Source organism: Poeciliopsis prolifica, unplaced genomic scaffold (assembly GCF_027474105.1).
Source record: "Poeciliopsis prolifica strain line A6 unplaced genomic scaffold, Auburn_PproV2 SCAFFOLD127, whole genome shotgun sequence".
Taxonomy (NCBI): Eukaryota; Metazoa; Chordata; class Actinopteri; order Cyprinodontiformes; family Poeciliidae; genus Poeciliopsis; species Poeciliopsis prolifica.
Window position 1 is genome coordinate 610,975 of NW_026562502.1, and position 20,347 is coordinate 631,321.

The 20,347-nt window shown below is 44.2% G+C and overlaps 1 protein-coding gene across 1 annotated transcript; it reads right to left on the reverse strand.

Annotated features, from left to right (window-relative positions):
• LOC129355234 (divergent protein kinase domain 1C-like) lies at positions 1-20,282 on the reverse strand. Its single transcript, XM_055024765.1, is given in 11 exon segments — positions 1-681; positions 1,296-1,345; positions 1,348-1,369; positions 2,348-2,512; positions 4,603-4,907; positions 4,910-4,920; positions 5,191-5,351; positions 5,425-5,478; positions 6,258-6,461; positions 16,966-17,871; positions 19,891-20,282. Coding segments are annotated over 10 exon segments (1,998 nt in total). The 5' UTR covers positions 17,311-17,871; positions 19,891-20,282.
• Between the last annotated feature and the right edge of the window lie 65 nt (positions 20,283-20,347).

Genomic DNA, 20,347 nt, shown 5'->3' on the forward strand with positions numbered 1-20,347 from the left:
TCAGAAGTTCAGCGCCGTGTGGACGCGCTCTGGGTGGACGCGCTCCGTGTGGACGCGCTCCGGGTGGACGCGCTCCGTGTGGACGCTGCGGGTGGACGCGCTCCGTGTGGACGCGCTCCGGGTGGACGCGCTCCGGGTGGACGCGCTCCGTGTGGACGCTGCGGTGGACGCGCTCCGTGTGGAACGCGCTCCGGGTGGACGCGCTCCGGGTGGACGCGCTCCGTGTGGACGCGCTGTGGGTGGACGCGCTCCGGGTGGACGCGCTCCGGGTGGACGCGCTCCGGGTGGACGCGCTCCGGGTGGACGCGCTCCGTGTGGACGCGCTCCGGGTGGACGCGCTCCGGGTGGACGCGCTCCGGGTGGACGCGCTCCGTGTGGACGCGCTCCGGGTGGACGCGCTCCGGGTGGACGCGCTCCGGGTGGACGCGCTCCGTGGACGCGCTCCGGGTGGACGCGCTCCGGGTGGACGCGCTCCGGGTGGACGCGCTCCGGGTGGACGCGCTCCGGGTGGACGCGCTCCGGGTCGTTGTTTGTCCACTTCCTGTCCTCAGGAGCCACTTCCTCCTGCATCAGGGCCCTGAGGACGGCGAGGAGGCGCCGATGGACCCGGCGGGCTCCGCCCTCGTCCTCGGCGCCGCCGTCGGTCTCGGAGCAGTCCTGCACGGCTCGCTGCAGCTCCACCTGTTGAACGAAAACGGATCAGAAGAATCATGGAAAGGATCTGATGATGGTCACTGGAGACAGAGGAAGCAGCAGCGACCTGTAGGTGGCGCTGATATGTTTTAATAACCTGCAAACCCAAAAACTCACGAGAACAAGAAGAACATTTCAGATCCACTTTACAACAAACCAATGAAAACTAAATATTTTATTTTGGGACCAAAAATGTTTTATAAACGGCTGGAAGGAGATGAAATAAGCTTTTATTGCACATTTGACCTTTTATTGCACATTTGACCTCCATGTGGAGTTCAAGGTGGTTTATCATGGCAGAAATAAATAATAATTATTTGTCTCTTCATTTAAACTCCAGTCTCTGAGGTAAAACTGTTTGGTGGATTAATATTAACAAACATCAATATTTAAATATTACAGATTCATTTTCAAACTGTCAACTATTCACATTTGAGAACTTTGCACATTCAGTGATATGAGTTAATTCATTTAGTGGGAATATTATAAAGGTTTAATTAGAGAAAAAGTGCATTAAATATTTTCTGTCATGTTTCAGTGGATAAAGATAAATGTGTTAGTTTAACACTAATCAGAAATGGATCAATGTTTTCCAGCCCAACCTGAAGCGGGAGTCCTGCCTTCGCTCCGAGGAGCGTTGGAGAAAACCAGGGCCGAATATTTTCTCACAGATCACCTGGGAAAGAAACGGGACAAATGGAGGGAATTTGATCCGTTGGTGCAAAACAAACGATAAGAAACGGAAAATAACAAAACATGAAAGAAAAGAAAAAAATCGATCAGATGTTGAATCATCTGAAGGCGATTTGAGAAAAACAAAACCGTCTTTCTGAACAGAGACGCCTGGCAGAGGGAGGTCATCAGGTCATCAGGTCATCGGGTCATCAGGTCATCAGGTCATCAGGTCATCAGGTCAACCTGAACAGACACCTGCGGAGCGTCGGCCAATAGGAGAGCAGCTCTTCACTCAGCTTCGTTTTCCTCTCTCTCTTTGTTTTCCGTTTTAAACTATTTTGGTTCAGATATTAAAATCAAATGTTGATTAATTAACTTTAAATTTTGATTTCTTATGAAATAAAGAAGCTGTTTAGAATCTATTCAAGTTTTGTTTCAATCAGTTTATAGTTTGAATCTGTAAATGATTTTCTGGTTTTTCTCCTGTTTCATCTTTTCTCCGTCGTTTCGTTCCGTCGTCGCCTGGATGATGAAGCTGATATCTGATATCAGAGACACTCGATCAGCAGCCTGACAGTCTGACCTCCTGCTGCCATGATGATGATGATGATGTGATGAAGATCTGAGGCCTTTCAGAGCAAAAGGCCTCGGCGGCCGATCTACTGCGCTTTAAACATATATTATTATTATTAGTTAATATAATTCATCTATTTTCAGCTATGAAATGCATAATTATAACATTTATTTCAATATCAAGTCAAATTATCCTTCCATAATTAACAAAAGCAGAAGAAAATAAATATTTGACTCTAATATACGTCAGTAAAACATATTTTTTAAAGAATAAATTTCCCAGCCTGGGTTAAATATTTTTTCTTTAAGTATGAATTAAAATGAATCACTGAAACTGAAATGATTCTGATTTGAAGTTCCATAAAGAGATTGGTCATGATGTGATAAATCTCAGGTGAACTCTGACCTGCAGGTTGGAGTTCCTGCGCCGCGCGCTGCAGCGCCGCCGCTGCGGCTCACACCTGGACCAGCAGTCGAAGAAGTTACAGTCGTCGTCGCTGCTGCAGTTCTGCTCCAGGATGTCCCTCATCTTGGGCTCGAAGAACGCCATGTCCACGTCGATGGCCACCACCTGAAAGGTCAGAGGTCACAGGCACCTGATGCATGCAGCCAGAAACGCTGCTGGGAGATTATATTCAAATTAAAGATTAACTTCAGTTAAATGTAAACATTACTTTTTAAATATTTTAACCTGGTTCATTTTTATCTAAATACATTTTCTGAACATAATTTTGAGTCAAAAAGATAAAACATAATAAAAACTTTTATTTTGACATTTTAAATTCAACAATGTTTTCCTTAAAACCTTTGAATTTATTTCAATTTAATTTTTTTGTTTTTCTAAAACATTGATAAATTCCTATAAATAAAAATATCTGAACTTTATTTTCCTAAAACAAATTTCTAAACCTGCCGACTTTAAAACCTGAAACAGAAAATATGAAAATAGAAAAAATATTATTTTTACACCAACTTTCAAAATGTTTTATATAAAATGAAGAATTTGTTATTAGTTAATAAACATATGTAAATAATAATAATTTGTATAATATTTGCAATAATAATTATAATAAATATAATAATTATTATTGTTATAATTATTATCATACATAAGATTAGGAAGAACCTTTCAAATCTATTTGAATTCTGACAATTATAATAATTATCATTATTATTGTTATTATAATTTCTAATATTACTATAATAATTATATTAATTCTCCCATAATTCTGAATGTCCAGAGTTTCACACTTGAGTTTTCAATTTGAGTTTTAAGTTTATTTCTAATTAAATGTGGAAACAAAAATCTTTAAAATGTAAAAATTGAATTATATTTTGTGTAAAATATGATGAACATTTTAGTGATTTATTTATTCAGGATTTATGAAATTATTTTAAATCCTAAATTTTTGACAAAAAGCAGAAAAAAAATCTGACTGTAAAATTTTAATGTTAAAACTGAAATAAAAGTTTCATGATTTAATCTGACAGATTAATAATCTGCTGGGATTTTTCAATATTTCTAGATTTATGCTTAAAAATAAACAGCAAACAAAACTGATTGTTGGACGGAGCGACAACGTAACAATTTACCTGATTTTAGTTTTTACAGTGTTAAAATCATTTATTTTGTGTTTTAACAGATAATGAGGTTAATAAATTAAAAGATGTTCATATTTAAACTGAGAAAGTTTGTTGAGGTTCTTGTTCTTCCAGCAGTCAGGAAACAACAATCAGCTGAAAGAAACTTTATGAGGCATAAATCAGTTTATTGACGACGACATGATGATTATTATTATTGTTTTAGTTTCATAAGCAAACCGTATGTTTATATTCAACCTTCATGTTTTCATTTCCATCTTCATAAGTTTGAACTAAAATAAAAATCTTTGGCTGGATGGAAACTTTTTATATTTATTTGTATTTTTCTGCCTGAAGCCTCAGAAAATAAATATAATTCCTGGAAACTTAAAGTCATTTTTCACTGTCAGCAAAGAACAGATTTGATTTTGTTCATGTTTTTTAATTTATATCTAAATGATCAGAAACTTTCTGATATTGAATCATTTTAAATCATCTGCAGGTTTTTAGTTTGAAGCTCAGATTTGTTGAGTTTTAAATCTTTTATTTTGTTTTTCTGTTTCTGTCGTTTCAGCATCAATGATGATAAAATATGAAAATTAATGATTTTATTGAGGAAACAAAAACATCCTGAAACTTTTTCAGGATGGTGAAAAAACTTTTGTCACAAAATTTGAACAAAAACAGCAGAAGAATAAAAATTATTACAGATCAGATTTTAGATCATTAAGACATTAAAACTGTTTCACTGAACAAATGATTTCATGTAAATTCATTAATAATCTGAGTTTATTCTGAAAAACCTTCAGTTTAAAATGATTTAAATGTTTTGTGTTTTTATTCTGTGGTTAAACATAAACATGTTGACTTATTATTATTAATAAGATTCTTGTTATTAATAATAACCTGACTTTTCATTTTGTGCTTTATGGTTGAATTTTGAGCTGAATCTCAGATTTCTGGACAGTTTTTCTGTTTTCCATGTTTTTAAATGAAGATCTGGACTTTATTGGTTCGACGTTTTCTGACGTTGTTAAAGTGTAACTTGTGGTTCTGGAGGCGGACCGGACCCGGTCTCACCGTCAGGTCCGTCCTGATGGCGAAGTTCTCCGGTTTGACGTCACACAGGTGCAGCTTGTGAGTGAAGTCGTTGTCAAAGTGTCGGATCATGTCCATGAAGCTCAGCGCGATCCGATGCGCCGCCAGCCTGGAGCTCCACCGGCCAGAACCGGGACCCGGACCGGGACCCGGACCGGGACCCGGACCGACACCCGGCGCCTCGTCCACAGAGAACAGGTTCTGGTCCCAGGCGTGTCCGGCCGACAGGAACTCCACGGCGTAGAAATGACCGCAGGAGCCCAGAACCCGGGCCACATGGGGACTCAGTCCTGCAGAACTCTGGGCAGAAACACAACTTTAAATCCAGGTCCAGTTTGGTTCTGATTGATGAACCAGTCCAGAACCCGGACCGACGGGCCACCGGGTTCTGGACTTCAGTCATTTCCTGTTTATGTAACTAAATCAATTAAAATCTGGACATAAAAATCAAACTGAAGGTTTTCAGAACTGAAGTTAGATTCATTTTTTTACCTGAAGAAGGTTTTATTGGGTTTTACCTGAGGAAGGTTTTATTGGGTTTTACCTGAGGAAGGTGTTATTGGGTTTTACCTGAGGAAGGTGTACTCCTCCTGCTGCAGCAGCGCCCACAGTGAGCCCAGATCGGCTCTGGAGTAACTTTTCTCTCTCAGCTTCTGACCCAACAGGCCGGACAGGGAGCCGTTCCTTCCTCCTCCCTCCTCATCCTCAGCCAGACCCAGAGAGTTCCTCACCTGAGCCCAGAACATCCCCACCTGTTCAGGTGAACAGGCTCCAAAGACGGGATTATTCAGCCAGATGACTCACCTCCAGGGTGGCGTAAAAAACCACGTCGAGCGCCGACAGCTCGTCTCCTGCTTCCTGCAGGAGAAACGTGAGAAACGGATTTAGAGATTTATTAAAATTAAAGAGAAATGATACACAGTTTAATTAAATCTAATTAATTAGATTTAAAGTTAAATGAATCAGAAACGATTCCTGAACGTTGGTGGTGGCAGCATCATGCTGTGGGATGGATGGAGGCGATCCTGGAGGAAAACCTGATAGAGGCTCCAGAAACCAGAGACTGGACTGGATGCAGGTCAAAATGGCCTAGTCAAAGTTCAGATTGCTCCTCTTCTTGAGTTTAATCCACACAGTTCTTGTTTTCAGTTTATTATTGATGTGTTTTATGAAAACATCCAGAGAATAATAATGAAGCGACTCTAGACTCCCCCTGCTGGTCTGGAGGTTTTTCACCTGCAGCTTTTTCAGCTGAATTCATTTGTTGTGTTTTCAGTTTTAAACACACTCCACACTTTTCAGATTGCCCTCAGTGTGTAGGTGTGTGTCTCTGTGTGTGTGTGTCTGTGTGTGTGTGTCTCTGTGTGTGTGTGTGTGTGTGTGTGTGTGTCTCTGTGTGTGTGTGTGTGTGTGTGTGTGTGTGTCTCTGTGTGTGTGTGTGTGTGTGTGTGTGTGTCTCTGTGTGTGTGTGTCTCTCTGTGTGTGTCTCTGTGTGTGTGTGTGTGTGTGTGTGTGTGTGTGTGTGTGTGTCTCTGTGTGTGTGTCTCTGTGTGTGTGTGTGTGTGTGTGTGTGTGTGTGTGTGTCTCTGTGTGTGTGTCTCTGTGTGTGTGTGTGTGTGTGTGTGTGTGTGTGGTACCTGGTAGTCCAGGAGGCCCAGCGGTTCGTACGAGGAGAAGTTCTCCAGTTTGGACTTGAGGATGACCCGGTTCCCTCTCCACCGGGCCTCCATCACCTTCTTTCCGTTCTCGTAGTAAAGGCAGCGCTGATATTCTACCAGGCCGCCGACACACAGATCCTCACACAGATCTCCGCTCAGCGAGCCGCGGCTGAAGTCCAGGCACTGAGGAGGAGAGGAGACGGAACCAGAACCGGGTCACGGAACCAGAACCGGGACCCGACAGAACCAAACCCGGCCGCTTCCGGATCGGATCAGAACTGCCGGCGGGTCTGATCCGCTCAGAGTCTGGAGAGACCCGGATCATCCCGGTTCCGCTCAGGATCAGCGGGATGATCGCGGCTCGGCTCACATTCCTACACAAACATCCCACAGCGAGGCCTCAGAGGTCAGAGGTCACATCAGATAAATCTGATTGGCTGATCTTTAGATAAATCTATAAACGATGTGACGGAGATTCATCCTGAGAAACTGAAGAAACATCAGAAACTTTAATTCATGTTTCTGTCAAACCGCCGAGTTTCATAAAAACTTTTCAAATAAACGGAGAAAATGATGCAGATGTAATCTGATTACATACGACAGATTTAAAACTAATAAACCATAAATAATCTGCATGAACATTCATCTGTAACAAACAGAAATAAAGTTCGAAATAAATTTGTTTTTAGATTTTAAATGTAATTATTGTTATTAAAAAATGAAACTAATTTTTCAGAAAAACATTAAATTTTCATTTAATCTGTTTCATTTGAGCAAACAGCTGTAATTTTATTAATGTATTTATTATATTTAAACAGCAGATAAACCTATAAATCCATTTTAAATCAAATTATAAATATTATTTATCATATCAGACGTTTTTTGCAGCTTGAATCTCATCTTTAGTTTTTATGGATTAACAGGAAAATCAAACTGAATTATTAGTTTTTATTTATTTAATCTTCAATCGTTTTCAGGATGTTTCCTTTAATTATTCAATGTTTTTCTGTTTTCCAACAATTCGTCTAGTTTGTCCTTTATTTGATGCATTCTGTCCTTTTCTCTTTCCCATCCCTCCGTTCTCTCTCTCTCCTTCTTGTTGTCCTTTCTGTTGTCCTTCCTGTTGTCCTTGCTGTTGTCCTTCCTGTTGTCCTTCCTGTTGTCCCTGCTGTTGTCCTTCCCGTTGCCCTTCCCGTTGTCCTTCCTGTTGTCCTTGCTGTTGTCCTTCCTGTTGTCCTTGCTGTTGTCCTTCCTGTTGTCCTTGCTGTTGTCCTTCCTGTTGTCCTTCCCGTTGCCCTTCCTGTTGTCCTTGCTGTTGTCCTTCCTGTTGTCCTTCCTGTTGTCAGCCCGTTCCTCTGCTCTCCTCCAGGTCCGGTCCGTCTGACGGGTTCTGCAGAAAGGCGTCTTTGTTCCTCTGCATTCCTCGAAGCGAGCAGCGAAACATGAAAACCTTTTAACGACATTCCTCAGTTTGACTGACTGGGTTTCTACTGGACATCAACCGTCCTCTGACCAGATGTTTACTGCTTTCACTGGAAAATAATCTTTTCCTGCTTTACTGCATTTATTGGCTCAGCCAATCAGACGGCAGCAACTCAACACATTTTACTGAAACAGCAGGTCTGCTGCTCGGTCCGATTAGCTCAGAGCGGCTGAGCTACAGCAGCAGAACGTCAGACCAGGTAAAAACCCAGAACAGATGGAAGAACCTTTAAGGTCCAATTTCAGCTCCAAGGTCCAGAACCTGATGGAGACTTGATGAAACACGGATCCTTCCTTCCATGTCCAGGCTGGTGGAGGTGGTATCATGATGGGGGACAAGTTCTAGATGAACATGTCTAGACAGTCGATTGACCCGGTTCTACTGGAACCAGAACATCTGCTTCACCTAGAGCTGCTGTGGTTCTGAGTCAAACCAGCCTGTTCCCCTCCTGGCCTGTGGGGGAGCTGCACCAACAACCACTGCAGGAAACGACACTAAAACCTCTGAAGACACTGAGAGCAACTTCCTGTTTCACCAGATGGAACAAGATGGAGGCGTCAGAGTTTAGTGATTTCTCTTTAGTCTTTGGCTGAAGACCAGGAGCCATTTCTGCTGCTAGCGCTAGGCTAACATGTTAGCTTTGGTTGGATTTACCAGAATGCCCTGCACTGTTAGGTTGGTCTCTGGTCCACTTGATGTTCAGATATGAAACTTCACTTCAACCAAACCCAGAGGTCAGAGGTCGATTAGCGTTCACAGTTCACCAACCAAACCGGACTTTGACTAGACAAGCAGACTGGAGTGGGTTTAAACCGGACCGGGTCGGGTTAAGGCTCGGCCCGGTTTCCTTCTCTTCGGTCCAACAGAATATTTTCCGTCGTTCTTCCTAATAATCCAAACATTCGTTTGGTTCTGACCTTTGACCTCAGAGGAAGCTGAAGTTTCTCCTGCTGTTGAATTAATCAGATGGAGACGCTGGTGATCAATCACTGCTGGCAGGAGGTCAAAGGTCATCTGCAGAAATGGCTGCAGAGTAAATCAAGGCTCTGGTTGTTCTGAGGAACAATGAACCGATTTTCAGCGCCAACGGCGTGTGGGCGGGCCGGCTGACCTCGGGTCGGATCAGAACCAGGGAGGAAGTTCCCACCGAGCGAACGGCTCCCTGCTGGGTGAACTGGAACCAAACCATTAAACTTTAATCTGGTTCTGTTGACTCCTGCAGGTTCAACATGTTCTTCTCCAAATGATCAGAAATCTGATTCAGAGACAAAACCTGTAAGGGTCAGGGGTCAGGGTTCGAGTTAGGGTTACATTTAGGGTCAGGGTTACATTTAGGGTCAGGGTTACATTTAGGGTCAGGGTTACATTTAGGGTTACATTTAGGGTCAGGGTTACATTTAAGGTCAGGGTTACATTTAGGGTCAGGGTTACATTTAAGGTCAGGGTTACATTTAGGGTCAGGGTTACATTTAAGGTCAGGGTTACATTTAGGGTCAGGGTTACATTTAGGGTCAGGGTTACATTTAGGGTCAGGTTAGCAGAGGCCTGAGGATGAAACCAGCTGATTTGGGTTTTCCAAGGAGTTTTGATGAAGAGCAGAAATCCTTCCTCAGTCGTTTTGTTTTGTTTCCAGCTCAGATTTTTCTGGTTCCTGAATCTGTTCAGAACCAGCGACACGGTTCCTGTCCCGGTTCCTGTCCCGGTTCTTGACCCGGTTCCTGACTCGGTTCCTGTCCCGGTTCCTGACCCGGTTCCTGACCCGGTTCCTGACCCGGTTCTTGGTCTGGTTCCTGACCCGGTTCCTGACCCGGTTCTTGGTCTGGTTCCTGACCCGGTTCTTGACCCGGTTCCTGGCTCGGTTCCTGACCCGGTTCTTGGTCTGGTTCCTGACCCGGTTCCTGACCCGGTTCTTGGTCTGGTTCCTGTCCCGGTTCCTGACCCGGTTCCTGTCCCGGTTCCTGTCCCGGTTCCTGACTCGGTTCCTGACCTGCAGCTGGTTTCTGCTGCAGGTTTTCCAGGTCAGGATCTTGGGAGTTTTTCCTTTTTGCTTCATCCAACAGAAACAAGCCGAGACTTGAAGCAGCAGAAGAAGAAACCAGGATCAGAGCGACGTGTTGCTGCAGCTGCTGCAGCAGCTGCTGCAGTTTGCTGTTTCCTTCAGTCCTTCATGTTTTTGTCTCCAAATGTTTCATTCAGTGACTGACGGCCGTTTAATGATTTTAAAATATAAACTTTCTACAGAATAAAATCACAAAGTTTTTGTTGGGATGATTTTTAATCTGCTAAATAAAAATCGGTGGTAAAATAATTCAGGTCAACAAAATCTTAGATCTGGGATCAGAAACTGGAAAACCTGAGAATGTAAAATCTTTGACCGGCTTCATCACTGTGAGGAGAAACGATATGAAATCATTCTAACATTCCCACCGTGGGACAGACGGCTTGTTGAAGAAGCTTCTCCATTCTGACTCTGTCAACTAAATTGAGCCCATTTTGGTCGACATATTAAAACTTTATCAGATGTTGCACAGAGCTGAGGCTGGACCCACTTTGTCTTCTGCTTTCTCAGTTTAATAAATGTCAGCAACAATAGATCCATCTATCATAGATCCATCTATCATAGATCCATCTATCATAGATCCATATGTCATAGATCTATGATAGATTTATCTCTCTTTGCTGATATTTTCCATATTTCTTCTCTCATATTTTGTGTCTCTTTGTTCCTCCTCTTCTTCTTCGTTGGTATGCAGCCTGATGCCTAACACCCTAACCCTCGTCTCTCTGACCTTCTGCTGCGAGGATGAATACAGATCAGACAGCAGATCTTCACTAATGAACACATTAATCCTCCAGCAGAAACTCAATTATTTCATTTTGTCTGTTTGTTTTTGTTCTGATTGTCTGAAAAACATTTTTATCTTTTTTTTCTCATCGGAATCAGAGATGAATTATAATCTGAACCTGAAAATCATGAAAACTGGAGAAAAATCATCAGCATCCGTTCCAGGTTTTCTGGATCCTGTTCCAGGTTTTCTGGGTTCTGTGTCAAAGTGTCTGTGAACAGAATCATTTTTGTTCTGATCAGATTCTGGTTCCTGAATCGTTTGGCTGAAGGAGTCGTTCTCTCTGCCAACTCGTTTCTCCTCTAATGAATTCAATTTCTCTCTCTCGTCTTTTTATCTGCGGATCGATTCTGGTTCTGTCCTGTTTGGCTCCGGTCCGGTTCTGGACACTTTGTCCAAATCGGCTCGTTGGGTTTGATTCGTTCCGCCTTCGGTTCGCTGACAGACGGACGGACAGATGGATGTTTATGCAGATCATCATCATCATCATCATTACCAGCTGTAGAAGGTCTAGTTCTAGTTGAGCCCTCAGAGGTTCTGTGGGTCGGCCCGGTTTCTCTGCTTGGTTCCGGTTCTGATAACGAAGCAGCAGAGACATCCGGGTCCAGATTTCCTCTCAGCTGGTTGCTTGGAAACGAGTCATCAGATAAAACCGTTTCCTGATGAAAATCAGGAAATCATTTAGAAAACGGCTTCAAAACACAAATATGGAAAAAACAATAAATTATATGGATGTTTCTGTTGATTCCAGATCAAAACAGATAAAATGTTCAGAATGAACTTAATGGAAACATTTGATCATTTCCACCAGGATGAGATTCATCCAACATGGAGAAACACAGGAAACAGATTCACAGAGAAATGATTCATATTCATGACATGATGATGATGATGATGATAGACTTAGACTTCCTTTATTGTCATTGTACAAAAAAACACAAGGAGAATCTTGACAACGAAATGTTGTTACTTGGCTACCAGTGTAGCAGAGCTAAAACCTTAAACTACACAATAAATAAATAAATACAATACAATACAATACAATACAATACAATACATACAATACAATACAATAAAATACAATACAATACAATACAGGTTCAGTGTTGTGAAAAAAACTAAACTAAAGTGCATGTATTGACCATGTCCATGGGGGGTGATTTGGTTTGTGAGTGAGTGTGTGTGTGTGTGTGTGTGTGTGTGTGTGTGAGTGTGTGAGTGTGTGTGTTAGTGTTATGTGGCGTTAAGCAGTCTGATGGCCCGGGGGAAGAAACTGTTCAGTAGTCTGGTTGTTCTGCACAAGATGCTGCGGAACCTTCTTCCAGACGCCAGGGGGGAAAACAGTCCATGGTCGGGTCGGGTCGGGTCGGGTCGGATCTGGTGAGCGCGAGATAGGCAGCGCCTCTCTGCGATGTCCTTGATGCAGGGGAGCAGAGCCCCCGTGATCTTCTCCCCTGTCCTCACCACCCTCTGTAGAGACTTCCAGTCAGAGGCCCTGCAGCTCCCAGACCAGATGGAGATGTAGCTGGTCAGTTGGCTCTCGATGGTCCCTCTGTAGAAGGTCTGAAGGATGGGGGACAGGAGGGATGCTCTCTTCATCCCACGCAGGAAGTGCATGCGCTGCTGGTCCTTCTTCACCAGTGAGGAGATGTGGGGAGACCAGCTGAGGTTGTCGTTGATGTGCACCCCCAGGAACTTGGTGCTGCTGACGACCTCCACTGCTGAGTCGTTGATGAGGAGTGGTGTGTGGGTGGGTCTGGATTTCCTGAAGTCTACGATGATCTCCTTGGTCTTGTTGACATTCAGGATCAGGTTGTTCCTCTGCACCGGTCCACCAGATGCCGCACCTCCTCCCTATAGGCCGTCTCGTTGTTGTCCCGGATGAGGCCCACCACTGTGGTGTCGTCCGCGTACTTCAGGATGTGGTTGGATCTGAAGTGTGGACGGCAGTCGTGGGTCATCAGGGTGAACAGCAGGGGGCTCAGGACACAACCCTGAGGGGTGCCGGTGTTCAGGGTGATGACATCGGAGGTGTTGTTCTCCATTCTGACAGCCTGGGTTCTGTCAGTGAGGAAGTCCAGCAGCCAGTTGCAGAGGGGGGTGTTAATTCCTAAGGGGCCCAGTTTGCCCACCAGGTCTTGGGGGATGATGGTGTTGAACGCTGAGCTGAAGTCCAGGAACAGCATCCGCACGTGGGTGTTCTTCTCCTCCAGATGTTCCAGGCTCAGGTGGAGAGCAGTGGAGACTGCATCCTCAGCACTGCGCTTGGACTGGTATGCAAACTGGAAAGGGTCGTCGTGTGATGGGGGGAGCGTGGAGATGATGTGGTCCTTAACAAGTCTTTCGAAGCACTTTATGATGGTGGATGTCAGTGCGACGGGGCGGAAGTCGTTAAGGCATGTGATGGTGGTTGACTTCGGGACCGGAACGACAGTGGCAGACTTGAAGCACCGTGGGACGACAGCCTGGTCCAGAGACGTGTTGAAGATGTCGGTGAGCACGTGGGCCAGCTGGTCCGAGCATTCCTTGATTAGCAGACCTGGAATGTTGTCCGGACCTGCAGCTTTCCGCGCGTTGACCTTCCTCAGAACCTTCCGCACTGCTGATGTTTCTAGTCTGAGCGCCTGTTCATCGGGGAGTGGCGTCGCTTTCCTCGCAGGGTTATTGTTCAGCTCCTCAAATCTTCCGAAGAAGTTGTTGAGCTCGTTGAGGAAGCCAGTGTCGGTCTGGCAGGATGGGGGTTTGTAGTCTGTGATAGACTGGATGCCCTGCCACAGTTTCCTGGTGTTGTTGGAGTCCTGGAAGAGACCCTGGATTTTCCGGCTGTGGGCTCGCTTAGCGTCTCTGATGGCCCGGTTCAGGTTGACCCTCGCAGACCTGAGAGCCGCAGCATCACCAGATCTGAAAGCAGCATTGCGTTCTCTCAGCTTCGTTCCCACCTCCTTGGTCATCCAAGGTTTCTGGTTTGCCCGAGTGACTATTGTTTTTGTTGCTGTCTCTTTTTCCATGCACCAACTGATATAGTCGGATACAGATGCAGCGTACTCCTCCAAGTTGGTGCGCTGGTTGTCTGTTGCTGCCTCCTTGAAGATGCCCCATTCAGTGCACTCAAAACAGTCCTGCAGTGCAGACATGGCGCCCTCAGGCCATACTCTCACCTTCTTCACTGCAGGTCTCTCTCTGATGGTATGCAGGAATTAGCATGACAGAGAGATGGTCTGAGGAGCCCAGGTGGGGGCGGGGTGCTGCTCTGTAGGCCTTCTTTATGTTGGTGTAGACAAGGTCCAGAGTGTTCTCCCCTCTAGTAGCAAAGTCCACATGTTGGTGAAAGTTTGGAAGCACGGTCTTCATGTTGGCCTGGTTGAAGTCGCCAGCAACAATAAAAACACCTTCGGTTGTGTGGCTTGCATGTCCGTGATGTTGTTGTAGAGAACACTGAGGCTTGCTTCGTGTTGGCGCTGGGTGGGATGTAAACAGCAACAATGGTGACGCTGGTGAATTCACGTGGCAGATAAAAGGGTCGACATCTCACAGTCAGGTTCAATGTCTATAGAGCAGTGACTGGAGACCCTGGAAGCGTTGTTACACCAGCTGTTCTTCGTGTAGATGCAAACGCCCCCCCTCGGGTTTTACCTGTGAGAGCACCGCTTCTGTCGGCTCTGAATGCTGTTAGCCCGTCCAGGCTAACTGCGCTATCTGGGACCGATGCACTGAGCCATGTTTTAGTGAGGACAATGGCACAGCAGTTTCTTGTATCCAGCTTTGAGTGTAGCTCCAGCTTGAGATAGTCCATTTTGTTTTCCAGGGAGCGTACGTTGGTGAGCAGCAGTGAAGGAAGCGGCGATCTGTACGGGTTAGCTTTTAGCTTAGCTGTTAGTCCTCCGCGACAGCCACGCTTCTGCTTCCTATCGCGCCGTCTACGACGTTTCCATGGGCGTCCTGTGGTTGTTGGAGGGACCCCTGTTTCGCTTGCCGCTCGGAGAAGCAGTCCGAGGCTAACGACTACGGTCCGCGTTTCCGTGCAGATGGAGTCTAGAAGCCCTGATTTCCTGAGTCTAACGATATTGTTACGAGTGTACACTGCTCGTACACTACGACGCTGCGTTGTCAGTAAGGTAACTTCTTCCTGTTAACGGTCCTGCAATGCATTGTGGGAAACAGTCGAGAAACCAACAAACTGTTTAATGAACTTAAAGCAACTTTCAAATTTCTCTGAGATTCATTTAAACCAATAAAAACCAGAAACAAACCAGTTATTAGATTTTCATATCAGGAAGTAAAAATCTATTTTTACTTCCTGGTTCATTTTTACTGGCATTCAGACAGAAACTCATAACCACTAAGTTATTAATATTAATCTGGTTGACAGTCAGTTTCTATTTGTCTAATTAATTAAACCACAAATTAAATTCACAAGTTTTAGGAAATTAATCACAAATCTTAAAATATCCAGAAATCAAATGATTTATTTTAAATAATCAATTTAAATATATTTTATTAGAAGATTTACAAACTAACTTATGAAATCATTTCAATAAATCAGAAATGAACTCCAGTTTGAACCGAACAGATTAACCTGCAGACGTTTCTGTTTGGATTCTCACAAAGTTCTGGTCCAGTCTGACAGAACCAGAACCACAGAACCAGAACCACAGACCCACAAAGGAACGGATCAGACCGGATCTCCTGATCCTGATCCGGTTCAGTTCTGATCCGGTTTGGTTCTGATCTGGTTTGGTTCTGATCCGGTTCTTTCTGATCCGGTTCGGTTCTGATCCGGTTTGGTTCTGATCTGGTTTGGTTCTGATCCAGTTCTTTCTGATCCGGTTTGGTTCTGATCTGGTTTGGTTCTGATCCAGTTCTTTCTGATCCGGTTTGGTTCTGATCTGGTTTGGTTCTGATCCGGTTCTTTCTGATCCGGTTTGGTTCTGATCCGGTTTGGTTCTGATCCGGTTTGGTTCTGATCCGGTTCGGTTCTGATCCGGTTCGGTTCTGATCCGGTTCGGTTCTGATCTGGTTTGGTTCTGATCCGGTTCTTTCTGATCCGGTTTGGTTCTGATCCGATTTGGTTCTGATCCGGTTGTCAGTCGTTTCGTCTCGATGTTCTTCTTCGTTTCCATGGAGAATCTGCAGTTTTTACCTTTTCAGGTTTTTTTCTTTCTGAACCAAAACACAGAACCTGAGTTTTCCTTCCAGCCAACTTTCCTCTGATCAGTTTCTGTGTTAATCTACAGACTGCAGAGATTAAATCATAAACAGCTGCAGCTTCATGAACCTCAGATTCTGGTTCTGATCCTGAAGTTCCTCCAGGAGGTTCTGGTTCTGAGACCCGACAGGAAGCTGAGCTTCATAATCCAGGATGATCAACGACCAGCTAATCTCACATAATCTGATGTTCTAAACTGAATTTATGTTCAAATTCAAGTTTTGCTCAAACTAAAGTTACATTAAAAAACTGAAATGTTTTTATTTGTCATTTTACAGTCAGGAGGAGCCGGGCTTCACCAGAACCTGGTTCTGGTTCTGACCCGTTTCTCTCAGCTTTCTGCCTGGAGCTTTTCTCCAGACTAACTTGTTACTTTTATGCAAAATGAAACTTTCCAGACATCCGTCAGTCGACCCGTTAATCTGCGGCTGACAGAACCGAGACAAGAAGAGACGATTCTTCAGGTCTGAACAGAACCAGCCGCCCAGACAAGCCAGAACCGATCCGGTTCCTGAGCCGGCAGAACTCTGAGTCACTGAGGCAACATGAGGCCTGAAGGCAACCAGAACCACTGCTGATCGGATCAGAACCGCTGCTGAACCGGACCAGAACCACTGCTGATCCGGACCAGAACCACTGCTGATCGGATCAGAACCGGAACAGAACCGATAATGAACCAGATCAGAACCGGATTACAGCTGGATCAGAACTGGACCAGAGCCGAGCATGATGGGAAGTTTTGTGGCTTCATGATGAATCATGGATCCAGCAGGATGTGAACTGATTCCAAACTGTTTGAACATTTTGATTTTTCTGTTTTTTTCTGCCACTTTAAGAATCTGAGAGAAATTAAAGGAAAAACCAACGAGATGAAAATCCAGGAACAAATCAGGATAAAACCAGCAGAACCAGGAAAATCGACCCGAAAACGAGGAGGAACAGAAAACACATCATGTGTTCACCATCAGAGGGACGGGAGCGACCCGGTTCTGACCCGAACACACTCAGCACAACAGGAAATATTTAATTCATAACCAGCAGAAACAGACAGAAAAATGAATCTGGACAGAAAACATCAAACCTGAATAATCCTCCAATCAAATTCTCCTGAAGAAATGAAAGAAGTTCAGGTCTCAAAGGTTCTTCACTCACCAGACGCTGCAGGATCCTCCTGCTCTTGTCGTCGCTGCAGAAGTCGGACAGGATGGTCCGGTGGACCAGAACCAGGCCGTTGAGGAAGAGCCAGGATCCGAACCAGAGCAGAGCGAAGAGCAGCGTTCCCCGACGGGACCAGAGCCGCAGAGCCAGCCAGCGCAGCAGGCAGCGTCCGCCGCCTGAACCGCCGCCTGAACCGCCGCCTGAACCGCCGCCGCCTGAACCACCGTCTGAACCGCCGCCTGAACCGCCGCCTGAACCGCTGCCTGAACCGCCGCCTGAACCACCGCCTGAACCGCCGCCTGAACCGCCGCCTGAACCGCCCGGCGCTCCAGGAACCATGGCAACCACAGGAAACAAACCAAACACTCGTCCGACTTCAGAGGAAATTCTGATCCCTTATTGAACCAGATGAGCTCAGATTAATAAACTCAGATTAAGTTTTCTGAGCTTTGATATTAACAACGTTGTCGTCTGCATATCGTCAGATTTTAATTCTCCATTTTTCATCTCCAGATGATTTTCATCATGAAAATCCTCCATATCCAGGATTTTCCTGTTTGTCTTTCTTAACTTCTGCTGTTAATTTCAATCAAATATTTCAGGTTTATTGTAAAATTTGCTTTGAAACCCAAGAAAACAAAGTTCAGCCTGTTTGGTAGAAACTGTCCATCGTCCGGCTGGAAGCTGAACTTTTTCCTGAATCCGTTTCATTTCCAGATTTTCCTGGTTTGGATCAGGAAGTTGTTTCCTGAAACCTGCAGCTCTCCAACATGATCCTGATCCGTCGGTTTCCTGGATCCTCAGTTTGGCTTCGTTACAGTAGAAAAAACAAAACGACACTGAAGACAAAAAGTTTTCCTGGTGGAAGGAAATCCTGGATCTTCACTTCCTGGAGACGATCTGAAGGACAGAAAGAGAGACGAGTCGTTTCCCTCTGAATGAACAAACAAACAGCAACAAGTTCATTTCTGACACTTTTATTCTTCTGGATTATTTTTCAGTTTAAAATGAACTTTTAAAGTTTGCAGCAGGTTTAGGACATGAAAATGTTTTCAGTCAAATTTTTTCCCTCCGGTTCATAATTTTCTCCAAAGTGAATAAAATTTCTGATGTTGCTGCAAAATCCAAACCTTAAATGGATCAGAACCAGCAAGAACCAACAGGAACCAGTAGGAACCAGCAGGAACCAACAAAAGCCAATAGGAGCCAGCAGGAACCAGTAGGAGCCAGTAGGAACCAGTAGGAATCAGTAGGAACCAGCAGGAATCAGTAGGAACCAGCAGGAATCAGTAGGAACCAGCAGGAACCAGTAGGAATCAGTAGGAACCAGCAGGAATCAGTAGGAACCAGCAGGAATCAGTAGGAACCAGCAGGAACCCACAAAAGCCAATAGGAGCCAGCAGGAACCAGTAGGAGCAGGTAGGAACCAACAAAAGCCAATAGGAGCCAGCAGGAACCAGTAGGAGCCAGTAGGAACCAGTAGGAATCAGTAGGAACCAGCAGGAATCAGTAGGAACCAGCAGGAATCAGTAGGAACCAGCAGGAACCAGTAGGAATCAGTAGGAACCAGCAGGAATCAGTAGGAACCAGCAGGAACCCACAAAAGCCAATAGGAGCCAGCAGGAACCAGTAGGAGCAGGTAGGAACCAACAAAAGCCAATAGGAGCCAGCAGGAACCAGTAGGAGCCAGTAGGAACCAGTAGGAACCAGCAAGAACCAGCAGGAACCAGTACGAATCAGTAGGAACCAGCAGGAATCAGTAGGAACCAGCAGGAGCCAGTAGGAACCAGCAGGAACCAGCAGGAACCAGTAGGAACCAGCAGGAACCAGTAGGAGCCAGTAGGAACCAGTAGAAACCAGCAGGAACCAGCAGGAACCAGTAGGAACCAGTAGAAACCAGCAGGAACCAGTAGGAACCTCCAGTTTCCTTCCAGACGATCCGATTCGACTCCGGACAGGAAAATGAAACCAGCAGAACTTCGTCTGGATCCAAACTGGTTCTGTTGAGTCGGGATGGAAACCAGATAAAATAACCCAGAAATATTTTATTGTTTGCTTTTTATTTTTTTACATCAGTAATAAAATTATTTCTTTTCCTTCCAGTTTAATTTCTGAGAAACTTAGAAAAAGTTTTTACTTTAATTTTAAAATAATTTATTTTTATTTGAAGATAAAAGATTCAAAGTTTTTTATTGTCACAAGAACAACATTTAAAAGTGACATCAGTTTAACAAACTATCACAATTTAAACATAAATAACTAATAACTGATAATAAATAACTAATAATCATCATTCATGAAGATTGATGGTCATTTTTTTATTGATGGTTATTTTTGTTATTTCTTGGTTGGATTCATTAAAACAAATTAATTTTAATAATTTCAGGGAGAAAAAAAACATTTTATGAATTTATTGGATGGAAATGAAATATGAGAAACTTTTCACAAAATGAAAATATTAATATTCAGTTAATGAAGGAAATTAAAATCATATTATTGATATTAAAAATAAAACCTGGATGTTTCTGTTCAGTTTGAATCTAAATTTATTTTCATGTTTTGATATTTAAATATATTTTTACTGATTGTCTGAATTTTTCAGACATTAATATTTTAAATTTATGCCGATTTTAATCTGACAGCAGAAATAAATAATATAAAAACATTAAAGATAAATAAAAATGTTTAATTTAGTTTTTCTCTCTTATATTTTATATTAATTATTATAAAAACTGATCAAAGTTGATCAGTGACGGAAAACATTGATTTATTTTATGACTTTATTTTGAAGTTGTTCTGACTCAGTTCTGATGGAAGGTTCTTCAGAACCGGTGCCGGTCCAGAAGAACCTTGTGATCCTTTTATTGTGAAGGGTCATAAAACCTGAACGTTTTAATCTCTAATCCAGCAGCTGCTCACCTTCAGAACCGGGCCGGTCCAGTTCCCAGGAGCCTCAGCAGAACTTTTCCTTGTTGCTCCTCAGTGATCCAATCAGGAACCAGAACTTTTCTGTTGGATCCAGAAGGAAATCCAGAATAAAATCTGAAATAATCTCGTTCCTCAGAGAAGATCCGGATCCGGGATCACGAAGAAAGTCTGGGATTCGCTGACAGCATCCCGGAGGTTCGGTTCGGTTCGGTTCGTCTCTGCGGACGGAATCAGGATTTACGAACCAAACTTCCTTCCTGAACGATTCCTCTCCGACCCGGAGGAACCCGACCCGGCTGTCCGAACCGCCGGACAGACTGAGATGGACCCGACAGAACCGGATCAGAACCAGCAGGACGGAGCGAAGAGAAATAAACCCAGAATGTGGACTGGCAGGCGGAACCAGCAGCTGCTGATCCTCCTCCTGTGACGCTGTGTGTGTGTGTGT